Below are 23,026 nucleotides of genomic sequence, written 5' to 3'. Positions count from 1 at the left end.
TAGTGTTGGTGCGTGCACCTCACCGCACGTCACTGGTTCGAGGATTTATCGTAGCTTTACGCTTGGTTTACAAGCCACGGTTACAAAAACACTCACAGACCAGCAGTGAGATTTTAAAATAGCTAAATAAAACTTTAATAGGTCTAGTTGCAAATGTACATAAATTGCACAGCCACATTTTTCTCAACACAAATTCCTCTGTACATTATTGTTTTGTCACTGTTGTCAAACGAAGCGGAATCCAGCAATACTTTATACTTTAAACATACTTACAAAAGTATTTTCTACAAGATAATAGAAAACATACAACATCTGTCACTTTATAGCTTTATATTGATTGATCTTTTGGTGAACTGTTGTGAGGAGTGAGCTCACGGTTTCTGATGGGGGGGGGCATGGATGGATAAATAAACTGACAAATCAAATTAGACAATAAACATTATTTACTGAGGTGTAGGAGACAGCTTGGTATCACACTTCAGCATTTTACGTGACTGTTTAAAGCGAGACTGTGCTAACTTTTGCCGACTCCCAAGGCTAAATATTCTTTTAGCTGAATGTTAAATCATCCTTTAAATCATAGTTAATAAAGTTTGATTTTTTTAAATAAAGGTGTAGCTAAATCTTAGCAGCAGAGTCAAAGTCAGTAAACTGGATTAATGACCCGTTACATGCTAAAATCAGCTAACTTTTGCCATCACAACCAAAATGCTATTAAAAGCCGTAACAAAACAAAACAATAAGAGTCTAATGGCTAATTTATTTATTTATTTTATCTAAATTCTAAACCTTACTTGGCTTAATTAGCCCCAGAATTATCAACTGGTTTTACAAGAGTAAATACTAAAACTTTTGTTTTAGCTAAACTTTGCTAAGAAACAGCTGTGACCTCTGCACTCGTCGTTAAGCATTTAGCTCAATGCTAGCACAAGGACAGAACAAATTAATAAACCAAATTAAGACTAGCATTATACGCTAAAAGTAATGTAAAAAGCAAAATTGTACCTTTAGCCTGAGAACTTTCAGCTGCCATGAGCTTTAGTTTAGTATTTAGCCCAAATGCTAAACTGTTGTAGTGACTCAACAAGCCTTCGTCTCAAAACAGGAAAATATAACTAAACATTGCTAATTGCTAATGTTAGCTACCAGATTCAGATTAGCTTTAACGCTGTCATTTATATCTCATTCAGGTCAAATTAGCACAGTCTCACTTTAATGTTTCCAGGTGAAGAACATTTCTGGAAAGCCATAAATCTCTAAACTTTAAAAAAAAAAAAAAAAAAAAAGTTTCAAAAAAATTTTTTAAACGTGAAAATGCTGATCTACTCCACGTGACGTTTTTTTTGAACAATCTGTCCAAAATAAAAAAAATAAAAAATCCCTTTGTCCGGTTTTTAACGTGAAGACATTTTTAAACACCTAAAAGCGGCGCTGCACTAAAAAGAACAAGCTAATTATAAAACAGTGACCAGTAAACGTGAAAGTGCACAGAGCTAGACCGATGACAAATACCGGATTGTGCTTGTGAATGTCATCCAGACCCGCATGGAACCAACGACGCGTTCTCCGCCACTTCCCACAAGTCCAACTCCTACGTAATCCGTTTTTTTGGCTACTGATTTTACACCCTAAATACAAAAACAATAGCTTTAACAGGGAGAACACTGACAAGGTTAATTTAATTGTACAGTTCTACCCGATGAGGATAGATCACCGACTGAGCTATTCTGTATTTACAATATCCATAATGATACAGCAGAATTTTTGCACGACATACATTTACAAAAAGCTCTGTTAGCATCCGGTAAAAATAGTGGGAGCATTTAATGTACACTTTCCAAGGTCTTCAAAACACTCAATTCTTCACTGTATACGTCTGCAGCTAGCCGTTCATCGATATCTTCCAATTGGCAACAAAAGGGGGAATAAATGATGGCGCTGATGCTAACGTTAATGCTAGCATCGCCAAAAAGAGGCGGTGCCTCAGGTGTGAATGCACACAGTCTGTTACAGGTAAGAGAAAAAAAATGAGACAAAAATATACAAAAATACACAGGGGGGGTTGCGAAGATGAGGAGGGAGGTTAGCGGGACCGAACCTCGTGAGTTAACATCTTCACACTGAGAAGAACAAAGGATGGAAGAAGGTGGAGGAGAGTAAGACAAGATGAAGGAACTATTGAGAAGGTCACAGTTAGGTGCGGTGAATTTAAACGCGACTGATGAACGAAGGTAAAACGTAACCGAGGAGGCCGTTTTCGGGTTGTTTTTTTTTCTTTCGACGGCCCGCCAGTCCAGTGTAGACGATGAGGGCGTGTCAAAACACGCCTCTAAGGAGCTCTCCGGAGCGAGGAGACCACGCGTGGATTAAACCAGAACCGACCTGGTCTCAACCGATCTGCAAACTGCGCAGGCGCAGACGCATCCAGCGGAGGAATGGCGTGAGGAGAAGGTTTTTCCACGTGGCCTCCTCGTCCTCTTCCTCCAGGAGCTTCACCCTACAGTCTATCATCCTAACAGAAAAATAAAACTCGCTCGTAAATAAAGGGCTGTATTTATATTTGAGGTTATCAAATATAGATATAGATATGTGTGTATACTCTATAGAAGAAAGAAATGCGTACATCTATATTAAATCTCATTAATATAGCTTCACATAGAATTCATTTACTTTAGCGTTCATAATACATTTAAATGTGTACAATTCATTCTGGTATTCTTTACAAATCCACAGTTTCATTTGTGCCTTTTTTTTTGCAGAAATAGGGGAGCTGTGGGATAAAGTGGAGGTGTGTTCCTCACTTAAGGCGTTTCATGTACCAATAGCTTTTCACAAAGTGCACTACATAAGGATGGGGGGGTTGGGGTTGGAGGTGGGGGCGTCTGCAGAACGCTCGGGAACACACCCAAGGAGTGAAACGGGACATAAAGATTGTTTTGGACTAAAAATATCTGTATCTTTTTATTTGGTTCTTCATAAATGACTTTAAATAAAGCAACAGAAAGGAATCCTAGATGCGTGTTCGGCTCTGTTTGGTCATGTGGGGGCGTGGGGAGGGGGGTGGGCAGAGGAGGAGGGTTGCTACAGTAAGATGACCATGTTTCTGGCTGTGGTTATATAGTGGTTTGTCCCAGGCGTCGGCGGGATCTTGAACCGTCCCAGCGAACACAAACGACCCCTGGTCAGGTGAGTCTCATATGTACAGGCTTAGCCCCGCCTCCTCCGGCTGTCCCCATCCTGACGCAGGTCGTTTGATGATCTGTCTCGCTGAAGTGCCACCGCCTCCTCCGGGCAACCCCCTCGGGGAGATGACCTCGGTCCAAAAAGGTGGAAAAGTCTTCCTAAGATAACGCAGGCAGTCTTGAAATCTCGCATGCACCCACGCAGACGTCCCGTCTGAGCATCTGTACACGCCAAACATTCGCCGGGTCGGACGTCGGTCGGTCTAGCAGTTGCTGCTGTTCCTGAACTCTCCGTTTTCAGTGATCTGCAGTTTGGTGGGGTTGGTGGGGGAGATGCCGTTGCGGCTCTGGATGCTGTAGCGCTCCTTCAGCTGCGTCAGGGCGCTCATCAGACGGGCGTTCGCCGCGTCCAGCGACGCGATGCGCTTCTCCTGCACGGACAGAAAAACAGAAGATGAATGAAGAAAAAAAATTAACGCAGAGTCTCTCTGGAGGATTTGCTGCAATTAGAACCCGTCGAGTCATATTAGTTGGTTTTGACTTGCTAAATCGATTTTGCATTAATTTAATTAAGGTGGGGCGACAACGCCTCCAGGAGAGGATGGGCGGAGCTGACGTCACGAGCTGGAGGCAGTTTTTTCCTTCGGTGAATGAATCCTCAATTATCAGCTTGTACACGCTTCTTCGTGGGATTTCTTGAAGAACGAAGCTAGCTGATAACGCATCATCACCTTACACACACACACACACACACACACACACACACACACAGACTCATAATGAGATTTTTGATTTCCATTCTCTTCTCCTGTTTACTGATGAGGCGACGTGTCGCCGCACCGCTGCGTGATTGTTTGCAGATGCAAAGTCTCATTTCTTAAAGCGTGAAGGAAATTACGTATGCATGCACCCACACACACACACACACACACACACACACACACACACACACACACACACACACACACACACACACACACACACACACAAAAACACACACACGTCTGTTGCAAAGTCAGTGACATTAATTTGAAATGATGAGCGTTTGTGTTGCGTCTCCATGCATGCGGTACACACTTCCTGAAGCGAACAGAGGGCCTGTTTTCCACGCGTGGCTGCAGCGAACGCTGGAGCAGAATTTAAGCCTCTCTGGGAACAGAAACGCCCAATCAGGCGCCGCCTCCTAACAATCTAAAGCAGCACCTCTCTGTTTTCTGGAAAGGTTTTTTTTCCATGAATATGAAGCACGTGGGGAAACTAGAAAACTAGACTTGTGTGTTTAAAACTAGCAAGGAAAGGAGGCTGATTCGTCGACACCCATGCATTAAACATTTCCTCGTCTGTCAGTGACCCTCGCTTCCTCCGGCAGAGGACACCAGATCTGGACGGTGAGTGTCTATCTGCCTGACCGGATCCGGAACCGGACCGGAGGCGGTGCTGCTGAGGAATCAGACTCACCTGAGCGTCGATGATCTTCTGCTTGGAGTCGACCACCGCCTGCATGTCAGAGTGATCCTTCTTCAGCTCCTCTTCCACCGACATCAATCTGGAAAGGTGAGACGTGAGTCAGGCCCTACAATGGGATGGACAGAGCCACGCCACTCGCCTCCTCCCGCCTCCTACCTGCTGATGATGCCCTTCATCTGGAGGTCCTTGTCGTCCTGCTGCCTGCGGAGGCGCTCCTCCGACTCCTCCAGCCTGGCCTGGTACTCCATGAGAACCTTCTGGGCCTGTTCGTCCTGGCCCTTCAGACGGGCCTCGTACTCCTCCAGCTTCTGCACCGACGCCCGCAGCTTCTCCTGGAGCACGGCGATCTCCTGCTGATACTGGAGAGAGAAGCAGAGAGATGAGGCGATTTGTCGCCGCCACCGTCTCCATCATCGCCACGATAATCATCATCAGCCCTATCAGCAGGAACCCCTTCTTCATTACCATAAAGGACAAGAAGAAAAACCCTCAATCAGGCCTGAGATTACATCTTCTTGCTCCTGAGGATAATTTCTGTCGAGCAAAAAGAGAAACGGTCTCCGAGGAAATCTTAACTTCAAGCCTTTTTCATCATTACTGCCGTTTCCTGCTATATGCCTGCCTTCTAATCAAATTATCATCTCTCTTAATCAAACCAGACCATTTCGTCATTGTAGAAAAGAAAAAAAAAAAGACCTCCGGTTTTGGCTCTAAAAGCACCGAGACGTCGAGAGGTACTGGAGAGGAAAAAAATGACACGGAGGAAATTTGAGGAGGGATAAAGACAAAGAGGATCTGGAAGGAGGGAGTCTGGTCTGTGAAATAAGCCTAAAATCTCCCCCTGACCTCCCGGCGGACCTGAGAGAAGCTTGTCTTCAGGCGAGGAGGAGGAACTAATGGAGGAAATCTCTTCTGGATAAAAAAAAAATAAAAAATCATATTAAAAGCGAGGGACTCTGGGACTCAGACGAGAATAAAACACAAAATAAAACACGACAGGAAGTTTACAGTCGCAGTGGAATGACTTAAGCATGTCAGTGTTTGCTAATCAGCAGGGCAGCAGAAAGGCAGTGAGGTAAATGTTTCCATCTCGTGACATCAGATCATCAGTCATCAAAATCAATTTGATCGATCAATGAATTTAACAAAAGCTTTAGTTTTTAGTTAGTTTTTATTGTATTGATCCAAACCTGGAAAACACATCCTTTATAATCAGCATCCTGAACTGACCTGTCGCTGCAGCGGGAGGCAAACACAGGCCTCCTGGCCACATCCACTTGTCCCTGACAAAGTTTTCCCTTTTAGAGATTCCAGGAAAACTTCTTGGACAGTTTTAAAATGTAAATCGAGTATTTAAACTGAAATCTCTTCTTATATGGAATTAAAATAATGCAAAACTATAAATCACAGCTGCAACTTCTCTCCACAAACATCCTCCGCCCTCTCTAAATAACACCAGCTAGTGGTTTTAACCTCACTGCTGACCTCCACCCACTTCCATTCCTCGTATCTACTCTGTCCATATGAAGCACGGGTCAAAGGTCGACCCAGAGGAAATCTAACGACAGTGGAGGCGATCAAAATTTTCCTTTAAAAGTAAATGAATAGAACCAAATTGAGACATTTTCTTCATCATTTAATGTGTCGCTGACATCTGAGAATATCTGAACAGTATTTGTGTATCTTTGCGTCAGTCTGAAACGGAACAGAAATCCTCAGGGATTTTCTTTTTGTGATTATGGAGGCAGCACTTATATGAATAATAAAACAGAACACAGAATAGAATTAAAGAGAATCAAAGTGCAGCCACACCAGACTCGCATCTTTCACAAGACAAAAGGAACCATAAAAGAAAAGTTTTCACTGTAAGTTTTTCTAAAACTCCTTTTTCTGTCCAGTAAAGAAAAGGAATAATATAAAATTGATTGCACTGTACTTTAAATTAAAAGGCATTCAATTCATTTTTTTGGCATTAGTGCCAGATAAAGATCCATATCTATGAAGGTCTCTCATTTAATGGAATTTAGAAATGGAGATAAAAGGCTAAAAAATTAAAAACTAAGACTCTTAATAGTGACGATGGCATCGTAAACCCAGCCCATAATTACTTACTAACTTGTGTAATTCTACTTACTGTAACACAGATAAAACATTTAGGGAATAGTTTGGTGTTCTTTGCGATAATGCACACACCAGACGTTATTTTTTTCCCCCCGATAACAAAAGCCCACAATTACATTTATGTCATAAAAACGGTACTACTCATCATCTGCTATTAAAGGCATCATCATCAATACTCAACGGGGTTCAAGTGGAAAACTTCTTTGTGTTTATTTGCGTTCACGCAAATCAGCATTTATGTTCCGATGTCTGCTCCTCCATACAAAAAGGAATGTGCTGCCTTATTTGTTATCGATCGCTGCATAAGTACAGTTAACACAAGTGTGGAAGCTTAAACCAGGGCTGCGGGGCTTTGTGTTGTCCCTGCTTACGGACCATTAGCTGCAGCCGCCGTCTGAGCTGCTGTTTCCAATCCTGCTCTCGCCGCCACCGCTCTGCTATTTTAAGGCGGTAGCGGCTTCTTTGTTCAGACTCAACTTATTGCCTTCTTTGGTTGCTCTCACTGCCTGGGCTGCTGGCTTCCATTAAAGCATGAGCTGTGTTGGGATGACAGGTTTGTATTCATTATGGATAGAAAAAAAAAAAGAAAAAAGTGGTAGAACGTGGCAGCCAATCAAAGCGCAGAGACAAAGCTGAGGGTGAACGGTCGTAAAGGTTACAGACAAGAAAAGCAGGAATGGAAGCAGAGGAAGCAGTAGAAAAAGCCCCCCACCCCCCCACGTGTTACATGGATGCAAAGCGTGCACAAGTAGCAACGTGTCTATGTGGATGTGCTGCTCACACACAAGCACACACACCTGCGCTGGGCTTGAATTATAGCCTAATATGGTCATAGAGAGGGGAGGAAGTTGGAGAGTGTGTGGAGTTTTACGATTGTCTGCTTTGGCTCTACGTGATCAACACTGATCAATCTTTTATTATTGATTAACTGCTTTAGCCTGTCACACATTAAGCATTTCATAAGAATTTGTTGCTTTTTATCTCTTATAATGACAGTAAAGTAAAAATGTTTAGAGCTGAGAGAAATAATGATGAACATTTTCTGACAGTTTATAGATCATATTGATGAATGATGAGCCAATAATGAAAACAATGATTTGATTTGCAACTCAAGACTCCTGTTGCTACGGTTTGTAGCTCCCTGTTGCACTGTTTACTTGATCTGAGGTTGTAAATGTTAATATTATGACTTCAGGTGAGTCTTGAAGACCTCAGACTTCACTGATGTTAAACTGGGACCAAATATAGCAAAGTAGTCAACGTAGGCTAAGAAGGGAGGTGAATGTGGGAACCAATGAGAGGTAAAGAGAGGAAGAGGAGTTGAGTGGGAGCATCAGGGCTGAAAGTCGAGGTGGTTTGTGAAAGGAGGGGTTGGTAAAGGTCAAAGGTTGGATGAGGAGGCAGGTTACCTTCTCCACCTGAGTCAGATCCGCTCTGTTTCTCAGTGACTCGGACTCCATCCCCTCATGGTCTAAATACTGCAAATTCATATTCAATAGCCAGGCTGCTGTGCGGTCCAGCGCACTGGGGTTCACTGGGGAGGGGGCCTAGTAAAACCAACACAACACAACACAACACACACACACCCATGAGCTGAGGGCAGGTGACAGGGAGGGGAGGGGAGGCAGGGTGGAACAACAGCACAGAAACAACAGAAACAAGCTTGAAATGCACCGACTCATCTGGACCCGAAGCAGCAGGTGGAATGGAGACACACTCCTGTATTCCAGCACCCAACCACCCATGCACACACGCGTGCGCGCACACACACACACACACACACACACACACGCAAACTTTGAACACCTGATGCAAACATGTGAGTGTGTGGAGCTACAGTATCACACCAGCTGCAAGAAAGGTAAATAAATGGGATTTAATGAGTGGAAATCAAATCACCCCGGAGGCAGATCGAGCTAAGGTGTGTGTGTGTGTGTGTGTGAGATTCAGTCAGTGGCACCTTGATGCAGAAATGGTGGACACAACTTTGCAGGCTAAGATATAACTTACCTATTTAAAAATGCAGCAAAGGTTCCTCGGAATCAGGCTGGAACCATGACGTTAGCTTTGCTGGTTCAGCCACTGACGCTACGTGTGAGTTGTTTTAACACAAGACGTCGTTACGTTCACCTAAATATAATCCTACAGATTATTTCATAAAGACGAAAGCACGAAAACTGCCGACTGGTGTTCTTGGCTCCAGTCCTGACCTTCCTATAGTAAAAATAGATTTCCCCAAACAAAAGCATCGTTCTGTTTTGAACTAGAAACACATGCCGATACTCCACACATGGCACCGCATCTGCTGGTATCCATGGCGCCTGCCGTCTCCTGCATAATCCCGTGTATCACATGGAGAATATCAAGATTTAACAGAATGCTAATTAATTCCAAGCCTGTTAAACGTGATCGATAAAACAGTAGTGAAGCGATGAGCTGCTCATGTGTGAATTACTGTAATTACACACACAATGACTGTAGTTCATTGGGACATGTTGTGCAGATTGCATACACCACCCACACAGGCTAACATGCAATGGGATAAATGCATGTTTTATAATAGGATTCTCAATCGTTACTGTAATTTCATGTAATTATAGACCGAGGCGGCAACGGTCGACTCTTGAATAATGCCCTGATGAATATCCTCCATAATTATTGCATGCTGAAGATGCGTGTTGCACAGTCGAGGCGTCGTGCGAGTCCCGTACCTGTTTGTGCTGCGCCCTCTGCTTGGTCTCAGGACTGTCACCTTTGGAGGAAGACGACTGCTGCCGTAACCGCGCGCTGCTCCCGGGCCAGTCGGGCGACGACGTCATCATGTTGCCGGACGACGGCCGCGGGTAGGGAACGCTGTTCAGGTTGGGAGGCGTGCGGCCTCGGGTGATGCTCTGAGGCGGAGGTTGGTCTATCCTCCGCTGGGGGCCGGCGCTGTTCTGCCTGGGGACGGTGGGCTGGTGCGGCGTTTCCGTGAGTGACAGCTGCCGGCGGTTGAACTCCCCTGAGCGTCTGGTGTACTCGTCCCCGCTGCTTCCGCCGCCGCCGCCCCCTCCTCCGTGATTCAGGAAGGCGAGCTTCCCTCCTGCTGGTCCGTCCTCGGTGTTGCTATGGGAACTCACAGAACTGTGGCACTCTGAGCCAGAGTCGGTCATTCCACGCGGTGACACGGGCAGGCAGGCTGCCATCTGGTAGACCGGGTTCTGGAAAGACAAGGGGGCCAACAGCTGGGCGGGTCTACCTGGGGTGCTTTCTGTTCCTATAGCGGCGGGGGTCTGGCCTTGCCTCCTTAGGGTGGGACCTACGGGGATGTTTGGTTGCGGGACCCTAGCCGACCAGCCTGCAGCGGCGGGCGGGCCTTCAACCAATGCATCCGAGGAGCCGGGGGCCGGGCCGCCTTCCAGACTGCGCGGGTCCTGCAGGTCCACCATAGACAGGCTCTTGCTGCCGTTGGACATGCCCAGGTCAGGCTCATTGGTTTCAGAGTAGCTTGAACTGCGTGCCGGGGAAGGTTGGATCCCTGAGCTCCTTGTCACAAAGAACAGGTCTTTATTTTCTGGGGTAGGGGAGGGTAACCGAGTGAAGTCGACCAATCTGAAAGAGAGAACCAACAACAAGTAAGTTCTAATCAGGAAGGCACTTTAAAAACTAAAGAACAGCCACAAAATCACCGCCAAGAACCCACAAGACAAAAGTAGAATTTGCTAACTCCAAATCTAAAAAAAAATAAAATCAAAAGCTGTAACACAAAACAACCAAACAAAAACAGAATACATTTGTTAATGTAAAAACCCCCAAACACGTCTCCCCAGGATGGATGTCTTGTCTCGACTCATTTGCTTCGTCACTCTCCTCCTCTTCCCTCCTTTCCGGCCGGCAGACGGATGCTTTATTGCCAGAAGACAATTACCTTGACAGAGATTTATCTCCCAATAATCTCCATCATTCACATCACGCTCATCTCCTGCCTCGCTCCGTGCCCTTCTCCCTCCGCTCCCATTACCCTTCCCCTCCTAACTTCTTTCTCTTAATTCTGCTCACTTTCTTCCCCTTCCTCAGTCTTCTCTCGTCTTTCTCCCGCTTTTCGTGTCGCCGAGAAATTAGATGAGAATCTGGGCCTCATTTGGATGCTGTTTTCGGTCACACACACGCACACACATAACCATCACTACATGAGCAAGGAGATCTTATGATAAAGTAGAGATCAGGCTCTGACATCAGGTCATATAGGGACTTCACTTAATTACTTCTATTGATTCTTGCCCCTCATTAGCATAATGATATTAGCCGGCTGCCTCACTTCCTGTTTCTCTGGTTGTCTAATCTTTCCATTATGTGAGGTATGATCTCATCTGCCTGCTGGTATTGCGCTGCCGTGTTTACCGGGGTTTATGAGACGCCATTTTTTCCATCTATTAACAATATATCTTCCCTCCTGTCGCTCCCTCTGCTTTCCGTGTTAATCTTCTTATGGGATCACCTTGCTTCTGTTTTTCACAGCAGGGAGAGCGTAGGAGATGAGCGCGATAAGGTGGCGTCCCTTTGTGCCTCCACCCACAGGAGAGGTTTCATCTGGTTGGTGTAAGCAAGCTGGAGCTAATGCTCCATCCACATGACGAACAGTCAGCAAAAAAGGTGGTGTAGAACTCAACCTTCCGCCCCCTGCAGCAGCAGCAGCCCCCCCACATAAATGAAGTAACTCAGGTTATCTCGTCAGGCGATGACATCTTAAATAGGCCGTACCCTGAAAGGTCATTGTCTATGACCATCTTCTGCAACCCGCTGGAGATGCTGCAGCTGGCCTCAGCCGGCGGCGACCCCATGTTGTCCGACGATTGTCCCAGCGTCATGATGCTGGACGGGTTTGACAAAGCGGAGTTCACCTCCCGGAGAATCCTGGGTAGAGGGCCCAGCTTGGAAGCTGCACTCTGTTGATAAAGACACACAATTATTTTCCTTGAGTCAAATAAAATTGTAGTCTGGATCATTTAAGTAAGTGCATTACTTGTGATTTTGCTTCATATCTGCATATTTTTTAGACAAACTTATTTCCCTGAGCCGCGCAATCAGCTCTCGTATTCAGAAAACACACTGAATAATTAAATGACGGCCGGCCTGATGGACTCGCCTGTCAAAAAGACTCACTTTGATTTCTAAATTATTGAAATACAAAGTTTGAGAGGCTCAGATACTCTACCAAAAAATGAAAACATGCCTCTGCTTTCCCATCTCTTACCACAGCTAATGTAAATGTCCTTGTAAATCCATTAATATGCCTCACGCAGCCGCTGAGGCTTTAGAGAGCTCTCTCCCTGTTTATGCAATGCAATAATAAATTATTGATTGATGCATGATAAACATCCTAATGTAGTCTCAGCATAATGATGCACAGAAGACTTTGGAATGTCTGCAAACAGTTGGATTCTATCCTTCTGCAGTCGACTGAACATCTACGTATGGATTTCTCTGTAACTATTACGGAAGCTAATGCATCAGCAACATTTTCTCCATCATGTTGAATAATACATCCTACGGTAATATACCTGATCCATCTGCGACACCACCTCAGAGAGGAGGGAGTGCAGGGTGGACAGCTCCCTTCCGAGGTCAATGTACCCCTCAAAGCCCGCCGTGTTGGAGATTGTCTCTGGATTGGAGATTTCGAGCAGAAAGCGCTGCATGTTGGTCCACTCGTGCTCCAGGAACTGGTTCATGAAGGACATGTACTCCTCCTTGTTGCCAAATCTGACAAAAAAAAAAAGAGGAGCGTTCATGATTAATTTTAGTGACCTCAACTTTTATCTGCTCCGAAACACTGTTAAGGGTACAAAAACAAAAACACACTTACTTGGTGAAGTTCGCCAAGTTCTGGGTGACTTTAGCGATCAGTGTGAGCGTACGCGCCGTGCGATCGTCGGGATACTCTTGCATCAAATTGAAAAGCGATGGCGACATGATGGCCGGACAAAGAAACCGCAGGAACAAGGAGGCGCTGATCAAACGCTCACTGATGTCCGGTCGGCCTCGGTTGCTGCACTCTTGTCTCCATGACGCAAACACCTCTTTTAGTTCTCGAGGAAAAACACTGTTGAGAATAACGAATACGTTAATAGTGCTTACACGCGTTCAGAGCAAAGGACGTCTTTTAAGAAAATGCAGCTCAAATTAAATACCATTAATTAATTTCATTTTCCTAAAGCGATTAAGATCCCTGGGAATAAAAGAAATCATTTAAGATGTATACGACATATTTTGGTGCTTTAAAGTCTCCTTTTTCATTAAAGCTGTATAGCATGAATATAGATAGATGCTGTGTCCCATTGCTCACCAGTATGAGTTGATGATTTTGCAGAAGGCCAGCTCGCAGCACATCTTCAAGTTACTCTGGTGCTCTGGAAGATCACCCGACGAACACTTGGATGGATCCACTTCACAGTTCTCATCTGATTCGTACAGAGCCTTGATGAACTCTCCTGAAGGAAGCAGAACAATAAATAAGAGCTTTACCTTCCCAATGCTGCTCCTCACGCATCTGTGAGAGAAACACAGTGGGAAAGACGACTGTGGAAGCTTTTTGTTGTCTGATTTAATGTGGTTCAGGGTGCTGAGTTGACCCGGGACAGAAGAAGGATAGGATGACAATGCTAGAGGGAACATGGTTTGATACTGCCCTTGTTCACTCCCTAGTTTGCCCTGCGATAACACGCACAAAGGCTGACACAACTAGAAGACAAACAAGGTTAAATTTATAATAGCAGGGGCGAAAATACAATGTCCTTTTTGTCCTACCGTTAGGATAAAAAATGCACCATTACCGCTACGATTTCAATCAGTCAACAGCCTGTAAAGGGAGCCTGTGGCCATCCTGTTCCCAACCATTTCAAAAATTGATCCCAATGTTAAACAGAAAAACTCCACTAAAACAGCGATGTGCTATTTATTGGTCTTCGATAAACTTGAAAAAACAACCCTAGAAAAAAGTACAAGGGAAAAGAGGAAGTGTTCGCAAAAAAAGATTAAAAAAGAAAATACAAGGAATACAAACATATATGGCGAGGCATGCAGACAGAAAGGATGGGCGCCAAGAGGGATGTGTGCAGTTTATAGATTAAACTACTGCTGTGTACATTTTTGACTACTACAGGCATGCATGCTGGGGGTTTATTGTTAAGACAAGCCACATTTGATCTAATCTAAGACTAGCAATGTGGAAAAAGGAGTAGGGGGTCAGACAATCACCTCATGACAGACTGGAAAGGTCAGAGCGAAATATTTCCTGTCACAGTCTGAGGTGAGAGATGCAGTGAGCCTCAACAAAACAAGGAATGCCCGACGAGTTGCTTCAGTTCTATTTTATGGAGGTAGTTCTTTTGTGCCTTCATTTTTTTTTTATGCCTTTAGGGTTTTGTATGTTTGTTTTGTAGGCTTTACATTTTAATTTAATGACGTGTTGTCATGGTTTTCAGGTGTGAGGTAATGTAGAGGGTTGCGAGATACAGCCGATGGAATAAGCTCTGTGGTTTGTGCACAAACTGAGCACAATAACTTTTTTCTTATGCTTTTAAGAATTATCTGAGGCTCTTCCAGTTTACTGCTTCACTCACCAAGGGCATCCTGCAGGTACTTCTGCCCCACTAGTTTGAGGTATTCCTCTATGGCCTTCGTCGCGAGTGTGTTCTCTCTGAATATGAGGTGTTCGTTCTCCCCGCAGCGATCCACCTCGGACATCATCAGATCTGTGAGGAAATCCTGCAGGAGACAAAGAAGAAAAGACTTAATGACAACGAGTGATGCAATCCAGAAGGCTTCTGTTGATGACAACTTTTACAAGGAGAAAGCTTTGCACTTTTGGAAATAGATTTTTTTTTTTTTTAAAAACCCTCCTAACTCTTGATTTGTATTGACTGAAATGAAATGTATTCTTCTGATGAGTAAGTCGGCCCTGACTCCCGCATCAAGGTGAAAACCTTCAACCACTTAAGTCGATGACTTAGTCCTATTCAACAACACTTGATGAACGCAACCTTGATCTGGGCTTGCGCTGGCCATTTGCCACTCCGCCATAGGCGAAGTGAATTCCAGATTGGCTACAAGGTTTTTAGACTGTGTAGCCACAGTGGCGTTCTTATTTTTACAGAAAAAAGGCTAAAACTTTCCGCTAGCACCGCTATTTCCGCATGCCGACGATAATAGCCGACGGAAATAGCCGAAGTGACCCGAACGCTCCCGATCATTAAATATGCACTCGTCCAATGAAAAACAAAAAGACTCTTTTTTTTACAAGCTAAACCCGCTAATTGGTGTACGACAAGTCGAGGACGATCGATTGAAAGAAAATGAGAATAGAGTGTTTTATAGTAGATTTTTTGTTAAAATTCTAATTGAACAACAAATAGTGAACGCTGAGAGGGGGGAGGAGTGATGACAGACCGATCAGAAGGTAAATGAAAGATATTATCAATACTTTTTTGTAGTATTATACTTTTGATCTCTATGACCGGCAGGAATAACCAGCGATGCATGTAAATGTTCAATATTCACCTTGCTTGCTATTTTATATGCCTTTTTAAATTGAAATGAAAAATCATATTATTGAATTAAAAAAAACACAACTAAACTATGGCATACCAATGGTGTTGTCTAAGCCAAAGTTAAAATGTATTCCAGTCCAAGTAAAACTTACAAGTAAACATTGAGTAATATTATGTATTGACTGTATCTTCACATAGTGAATGCAAGTTTTCAATTGTTGAATATCACATTTATACCTGTATAAAGTAGGATAGAAATACCCCTGGACCCCCCCTATGACGAGCATGGTTTTACACTCCCCAACATTTGAAAACATTGACTATGTGAAGATGCAGTCATACAAAGTATGACTCAATGTTTACTAATAAGTTTTACTTGGACTAGAAGACATTTGAACTTTGACTTAGACACTTTGATTTTAATACATTTGATTCTTGGTGTTACTCAATGTTTACTTGTAAGTTTTACTTGCTATTACAGCAAGATGCGGTCTTGGACACAGAATGTGCCTTTTTGTGGCTTACTCAATTCTTTTACACTGAGCCACAGTGGCTTAGTCATACTACCTCCTAGTGCAAGCCCAGATTGATGCAAATGTCTTTTTTCGATGGAAAAGCTCGAACCTTGTAGTTGCTTTTGTTTGAAGGCTATTTGTGAGATGTGTAAATAAGCTGCAAACACGACACTGACGTATTATTTATAAAGTGATGCTGTAATCTGGAAGGCATACAGCTGGTTATTTACACATTCAGCAGATGTGATATAGCATGTATTTAGACGTGCATCTGTGATGAATTTAAATCCTTTATCCTCTGAAATATCTCTTGTCCACCAGCTAGTCTCTCTTTTACCCCCATATAATTAGTAGAGAATACAAATAGTAAGTGTATATCAAAATATACACATTAATATATATATTTTTCCCCGTACACAAACAGCGTGTTATTGGTTTTCAAATTCTGGTGGCCAGCATGTGAGGAAAAGAATTCTGGTATTGCAGAAGAAAAACAGCTCTATTTATATCATCCTTTGAATTTTACTTAGAGCTGAAACTCAGCATGTGGAGAGAAAAAAGTCAATAAAAAAACCCAGAAAACAATAACAGGACTCATATTTTCATATAATGGCAGCAAACATTTTCATCACTTTCACTCTGGTGCCCAAGCAGAGATCCTGACGCAGTGTTTCTGTACACGCCGCACATAAAACCAGAAAAAAAAAAAGGAAGGCAGGAAGCCAAGGGAGAAAAAATGGATTTAAGTTATAGCCAGAGGAATTACTACCCATGTCATCATCACTTTAAAACACCGCATGTCCAGTCTAAAAAGGTATCGGCTCACTTGTTAAATGACAGTGTGATTATCTTGATTGGATGCTTATTCATCTTACTTTGAAGAAAATATAGCATTCATCAGGTTAAAATAATAAATTAAAATTAAATTTTAAGTTGGAAACTGGTATTAAGGCTCCCAAAATTCAAAGTATGAAAGGGAGCGATGGAAATGGAGCCATCTGGGGATGAATCATGCCTTGTTTAGATCCCCTCAATAAATTTCTTGGTGCACTCTCATGTAAGTCCCCTGGCAGCTTGTTAAACTAGGGGAATCAGTGTAGAAGCAAGGGAGAGGAGGCAAGTGACAGATGCAGACAGAGAAAAAGAGAAGGAGTGGAAGGAGAGAGGGAGCAGCGGTCTTTAAAGAACAGAGGAGGAGGCGGAAAGACAAGAACAGAGCCTTTTCGGTGGCGTCTATGGCTGCTGCAGACGCCTGTTATCTGCCTAATCAAAGATGCACCGCGGGGAGCCAATCACCCACTGATGTGAAGCGAAAGGAGCCTTTTTGGTAAATGCATTTGCACATTCAACACATGCACGTACGCGCACACACACACACACACACACACACACAACCTACATAAGACACAATCTAAACTTAAGTTTCACAAATGTGAATATCAATAAGCATTTAAATCAAACCCACACGGTTGCATTAAAGCTGTTTACGCCTGTTTGTGTGCATCTGTTGCCGGGTTTTGTTGTGTAAAGGGATACGTAATGAGACAATCGACAAACCTCATAAAAGTAGTAAGTTCAACCTCGCTTGGTTTTAAGATATATTAACAGAGTAATCGATTTTTAATCTACAAAGTCATTTAAATACTGTACCGATGTTAGAAATCGCTGCATGTGTTCTGATCACCTGAGTCTGAACAAGATAATCTGGTTGCAAATGGAGCTGAAAAGTATGGAATACTCTTTCATTGTGACAGATGTTGAATCTACAGCTAGACTCGGACGGTTGCCACCAGTTGCAGATGAGTCAAATGTGGACCTACCACCATCATACTGACATTATGACAGTATGGTGGATGCAGAGATAGGAGATTGTCGGGCGCTTCACCGTTTCCAGGTTTATGGATGAGTGACATCTCAACTAAAGTTTACAAGAAGTCATCTGGGAAGACTCTGAAGCTGGCTGGAACAAGAATTCATGTTCTGATGAGAGCAAAATTGCATCCCCACTGTGAAACACGGAGGTGGTTGCATCATGCCGGTGACCCAGAAGACTTCTGAGGTTAGAGGGTGAAATGAAATCAGAAAGTCCTGGAGAGAATCTTGATGTAGTCTGCAAGAAACCTGCAACTCCGGAGAAAATTTCTTTTTCAGAGACACAGTGACTCACAACTTAAAGCCAATGCTATAGTGGCTTCAGAGTGAAACAAGACTAATTTCTGCCAAAGGTGCATGAACAACATTCTAATTTCAAGGAGCGGTGTTATTTCTGTAGATTGGTAACACTTAAATATATTGAATTCAGCAAACTGAGACCATATTTAAACTCACCAAAAAACATGATGCTTGATGCAATAATGCTTTATAGTCCAGAAATGTAATTTGCCCCCACAGGATTGCAAGTTATCTCACATTTTGTTATTTAATGATACAAAGCTATTAACATTTTTAAAAAAATAAAGAATATTCCTAACCAACGCATTTATCATCTTTAAATCTTAAATACTCGCAAGAGCTCCAGGATTGGAAGCAATTTTGTGGTTATTCTAAATATGATGTAGTCAAGAACAGAATGCACAAAAGCCTGAGGAAGGCTGACCTTTTGTGGTAAATGCACACCCTCGCCAACATTAGACTGGAGGTCTTGTATTTCATTTTTCTTAGAAAAAAACTGTCATCCCAATTATGATCTTTTTCTGACCTCTGACCCTTTGCGGCTGCCTCTCCTCCCTCGTCTCCTCCTCCTCTCGTGGCCGCTGAGCCGAGGTGAAGCCAGGCCTGATTGGAGAGGAAACGGAGGAGGACAGCGAAAGGGAAGAGGATCCAGAGAAGGAAATAAAAAGGCAGATAAATAATTTCTGCTGGTCGCCTCGACAAAGAAAAAGTTCTCATTTGTGGGATCACCCAAACCGTTTTGATCCTACACTGGACTGAAGAGGGGGGACCGGCGAATATAATCAACAGCCACACCACTGTCCGCCTTATTGAGGCTGTTGAACACTCACTGTAATAGATTACAAGTACTGACTTCCAAGTATCTTCGAGTGACCTGTAAAAACCAGCGTCTGCTTTGATTTGTTACCACACATTAAATCCTGCAGAACCACCAGTAAAATAAAAATCCCAGCACGTCCTAAAAGAGAGAAGAGCTCCTCCTTCTCCCCTCCCATCATCCCTTTCTTTGATGCCCTCTATCCTGCAGACTGCCCCTCCCACCCCCCACCCTCCTCTGTTTCAGTGCTAATAAGGAGAAGTAGAACGCTCTCTGTATCGCTGCCACATCTCATCAAACAAACTATGCCTCAAAAAAAAAAAAAAAAAAGAACCCCAACACACAATGCACAGAGAAAAGGGCGGTGATGTAAAGAAGGGTATGAGTGGAGGTTAGACGATGCATCACGGCTGATCAGATCTAATAAAATGCAGGGGAACAGGATCCCGCTGAAAAAGATGAGTGTTCCCTGCAGATGGGGTTACTTTGCCAGTACAAACTCATAAAGTCTCGTCCTTTGCACTTCTGTACAAACAACAATCTCATCATCACGAGGGACGGCCGTGTGTGCTGGCAAGGCTTACATCTCCATTGATAATATTCTACAGCATCATCTGCAGCCATACCATTCTAAAGTTAAAGTGTAGACACACAGGTTTCTACTTAAACCACATAATCTGGGTCAAGATTATACACCGCACGTTTCTGACTCAAACCCAAAAGGGAGGGTGACGTTTCAAAGACATGCGTCCCAATAATTCTTTGCTTTGAGCGTGGGCAAGAGGAGGAAAATAAAATGAGTAAAAAGTCAAGTTAATGCTTTGTAATTGTTTCATTGGCAATATGGAGCAGAGAAATGCAAGCGTCGGAGCAATAAAATGCCTTGTATGATGGAACTGGTGTCAGAGAATTTCTCTTTGAGGCTCTTAAGGACTGAAGATAAATAGGATGAATCATTTGATAGCTCATTTTGACCCAGCAAGGAATCGATGTCCTTTATGTTTCCTTGACATTATAACTAAATAATAGCCCTTTCATGTGTACAAAAGTATTTATATATGGATGTAAGAACTTAATTTTCATTCAGGGCATCCTAACATTGATCCAAAGTTTTTTTTTGTAGTATATTCCACATCCATGCTGACATCCAACAAAGTATGAATTACAATTTAGGTATAAATGCATGTATTTTCTGTACATTCGTATTTCGTTTATAGATATAAAAGACTATTATGAGAAAAGTCATGGACTGTTGAACTAATGGGATTCATTAGAAAACAAAATGATGGGTGTGTGTATACAGACAACACAACCTTTAGATCATTTAAAATGAATAATTTTGGGCTTATTCTCTGGATGACTGCAGCAGGTAAGAAAAACAAAGACCAGCTGCGAGATGGAAAGAGGGCAGGAAGCAGACCAACCTTCGCTCTCCTCTTCTTTCCGTTTCTTTCTGCCTCCCGTAGCCTTTCTCCCTGGAGACCGGTGGCTAGCATTACAACACTGTCGCCTGCAGCTCTACTTGGTGAGGGTCACATTAGGTTGACGGAGACGACCGGAGGCCGGTTGGAAACGGAGGAAGCGGCTCCTCCCGTAGGCGCACAGGCTTATCGTTCAGCGCGAAAACAGGAAGCGCTGCGGCTCCCTTGATTTTTGTGCTCACGGTCATTATGAAGATAGGTTTGACCGGAGGGGGTCTTACAGCAAATGTCATCAGCATTCCAACATGGTGTTTCACTCTATATATATATATTTTTGTTTCCTGTGTTTGTCGTATATTTATTGCATTCAGTGACGCAGACAAAGCTCTGTTAGGGATATTTGATAAATAAATACAATCTCTACCTACTTTACCGTGATAGTGTTCTCATACTGGGTCTTTAAATCTCATCTGAAAACTAAACAAATTTATTCTTTCCATTCCATTCAGTCTTGAAAGCAACACTGACAATTATGCCTTCAATATATGTACTGTAATTAGACAGCAATGCTTCGGGCTAAATGCTAATTTACAGTATGTTAACAAGTTCACAATGACTTTGCCAACATGCGGATGTTTAGCAGGTCTGATGTATCCCATGTTTACCTCTGAGTATAGTGTTAGTCATGAGAGCACAATGCAAACTACAGGGACACTAAAGAGCTGTAGTTAATTCTGAATTCTTTGCAGGTATTTTTACTCCATGGCGATTCCTATGACATTTAAACAACATCACAAAAGGAAACAGAAAAGGCTGTAAAACATTTCACAGCATGCTGTTGAGGTATGGCGGTTAAGAATATTTAACCCTCATGGTGACCTTTGGGGTAAAAATGGGCACCAGAGATGGCAAAATTCATCCCAGTGGGACCAAGACAGCCCTCACAAAATGTGATGGACCAACAAAAGCCTCCATTGAAGCACAAAGCTTGTGTGGTTTAATGACGTGAGTAGTTTTGTAAGTAGTTTCTGGGTAAGAAAAGTTGATGCATTTTGATTTACTGTTCTGTTTTCTACTAGTAATGCTTTGTATGTATTGTTGTGCATGCTTGTTGTAAAAAAAAATACATGCAAATTGAAGTCATGAAAATGAAGTGATAAAAGGGATGAATACTGATGCAGGGAGGGAGAGTCTTTTGTAATCGGAGTGCAAAGAGAGATGTTCAGAAGCTTCCAGATCGATGTGCTGAGATTCCTTGCAGAGCTGAACAATGCTCTTTGCCGCCTGCTGCCGTTTGTCTCCGCAGACACAAACCGCCACGCTAAGAGCAGAAACTAGATCCCTTCGTCTTCTTTTCTGACCTTGTCAGTGCATTCACTTTTCTCTGCCTCCATAAGTCAGCAATTTTAAGCAACCGCTGCCCAAAAAAAAATCAATGCTGGGGTTATTAAACAGTCTTGACAGTATGACGCCTGCTTGAGCACGTGTTACTTCCGGTTCTGATTAGAACCAATATAATACAGCTACAGCTCCAATACTAGCAACAATTTATCTATCAATTTATGTATCCGTATTGACGAGTAGCTAGTATATTGTGATTGCTCGCCGAACTTTTCCGTGGATGACTGATTAATCCAAAGTAAGTGTGGACTGGTGTAAATAGTTCCACATTGGTCTGATACAAAATTTTAGCGGGAACAGAATCAACATTTCACCACTAGGTGTCGTAGTTTCCTCAGCAGCTGCTCCCATTGATTCCGTAAATGGGTGTGTCGGGTCAACAACTCTTACATCTTGCAAATCTTTAAGCTAAGTTCTAATGAAACTTTGCGCAAATGAAACTTGAGGAAAAGATGTCAGAATTTGCGATCGAGAAAAATGCTTTTTCAAAGTTAAGGCAGCAACCAAACAAAAAAAAGAATCTTAAAGTATGACATTAAGGTAAGCATAACTTGCACCAAGACTAGACTAGTTTAATAACACGCATGTGCTTAATATAACTACAGTCACGCTACAAGCCAACAGCAATTTAACACACCACGCACAGAGGAGAGAGCCACGTATTCCAGCCCCTTATGCGGAGTTGTTAGTTTACCTTTAGGGGTTGTAACAAAAATGCAAAGGCGTATTAAATAGAGTCTCACCCTCCAACAACCAGTTATCACAGGGATAAAACTTCACATTTGGCACAAGGGGAGAGGAGTGGTGACAGAATTAGAACATAATCTTCTCGAGGGCAGAGGCGTCAATGAGATTAGATCAATAACAGAGGGTTGGTGCCAGGAGTGGAGTTTTTTTTTTCAGGTGAAAGAAAGGTGAACCTCTCCAGGCCATTCCAACTCAGCATAGAGAGTTTTTATTGTAGGTGGGAGCTTTTAGGAATAATGTTCAGGATGTTCCATTTAGATCTAAGATGGTAAAATACAATCAGCAGAGTAGATTATTGATTCATTCATTCATACTTCAACCTGCAACTCTGACAAAATCCATTATTATCTAAGGCCACTAATATCACAAAACAACTGCAGGCCCAATTTCTCATGCTGTTTATGAGCAATTATGAGCAACCACCCTCTGATATGATTATACATAGGTGTATAGAGTTAGCATCTGTGCAGTGATGCAAGGTGTGTCAATGGTGCTCGCCCATCAATACAGCATAAGCAATAAAATCTCCCCAGAGAGCTCTGGCCTTGAGACACAACGAAGCATGAAAGAGAGATGAAGGAAGACAAAGATGAAGAGAAGGCGGAGAACAAGACAGAATCAACGAGTGTGCAGTGGAGCAGCGCATTCGGGGTGT

At 43.0% G+C, this 23,026-nt stretch overlaps 1 protein-coding gene across 7 annotated transcripts in view; it reads right to left on the bottom strand.

Annotated features, from left to right (window-relative positions):
- Positions 1-106: 106 nt before the first annotated feature.
- LOC137608024 (disabled homolog 2-interacting protein-like) overlaps positions 107-23,026 on the bottom strand; it is a 100,796-nt gene continuing 77,876 nt past the window's right edge. For all 7 annotated transcript variants that reach the window (XM_068333999.1, XM_068334000.1, XM_068334002.1 and 4 more), the window contains 10 exons: positions 14,372-14,516; positions 13,096-13,240; positions 12,616-12,852; positions 12,311-12,512; positions 11,511-11,695; positions 9,482-10,361; positions 8,180-8,317; positions 4,806-5,008; positions 4,641-4,728; positions 107-3,613 (listed from right to left, as the gene is read on the bottom strand). In XM_068333999.1, the coding sequence (XP_068190100.1) occupies positions 3,446-3,613; positions 4,641-4,728; positions 4,806-5,008; positions 8,180-8,317; positions 9,482-10,361; positions 11,511-11,695; positions 12,311-12,512; positions 12,616-12,852; positions 13,096-13,240; positions 14,372-14,516 (2,391 nt within the window). In that variant the 3' untranslated portion in view covers positions 107-3,445. The remainder of the gene's footprint in view (positions 3,614-4,640; positions 4,729-4,805; positions 5,009-8,179; positions 8,318-9,481; positions 10,362-11,510; positions 11,696-12,310; positions 12,513-12,615; positions 12,853-13,095; positions 13,241-14,371; positions 14,517-23,026) is intronic.

The sequence above is a fragment of the Antennarius striatus genome, chromosome 15 (assembly GCF_040054535.1).
Source record: "Antennarius striatus isolate MH-2024 chromosome 15, ASM4005453v1, whole genome shotgun sequence".
Classification (NCBI taxonomy): domain Eukaryota; kingdom Metazoa; phylum Chordata; class Actinopteri; order Lophiiformes; family Antennariidae; genus Antennarius; species Antennarius striatus.
This window is presented reverse-complemented; position numbering and strand designations above follow the sequence as displayed.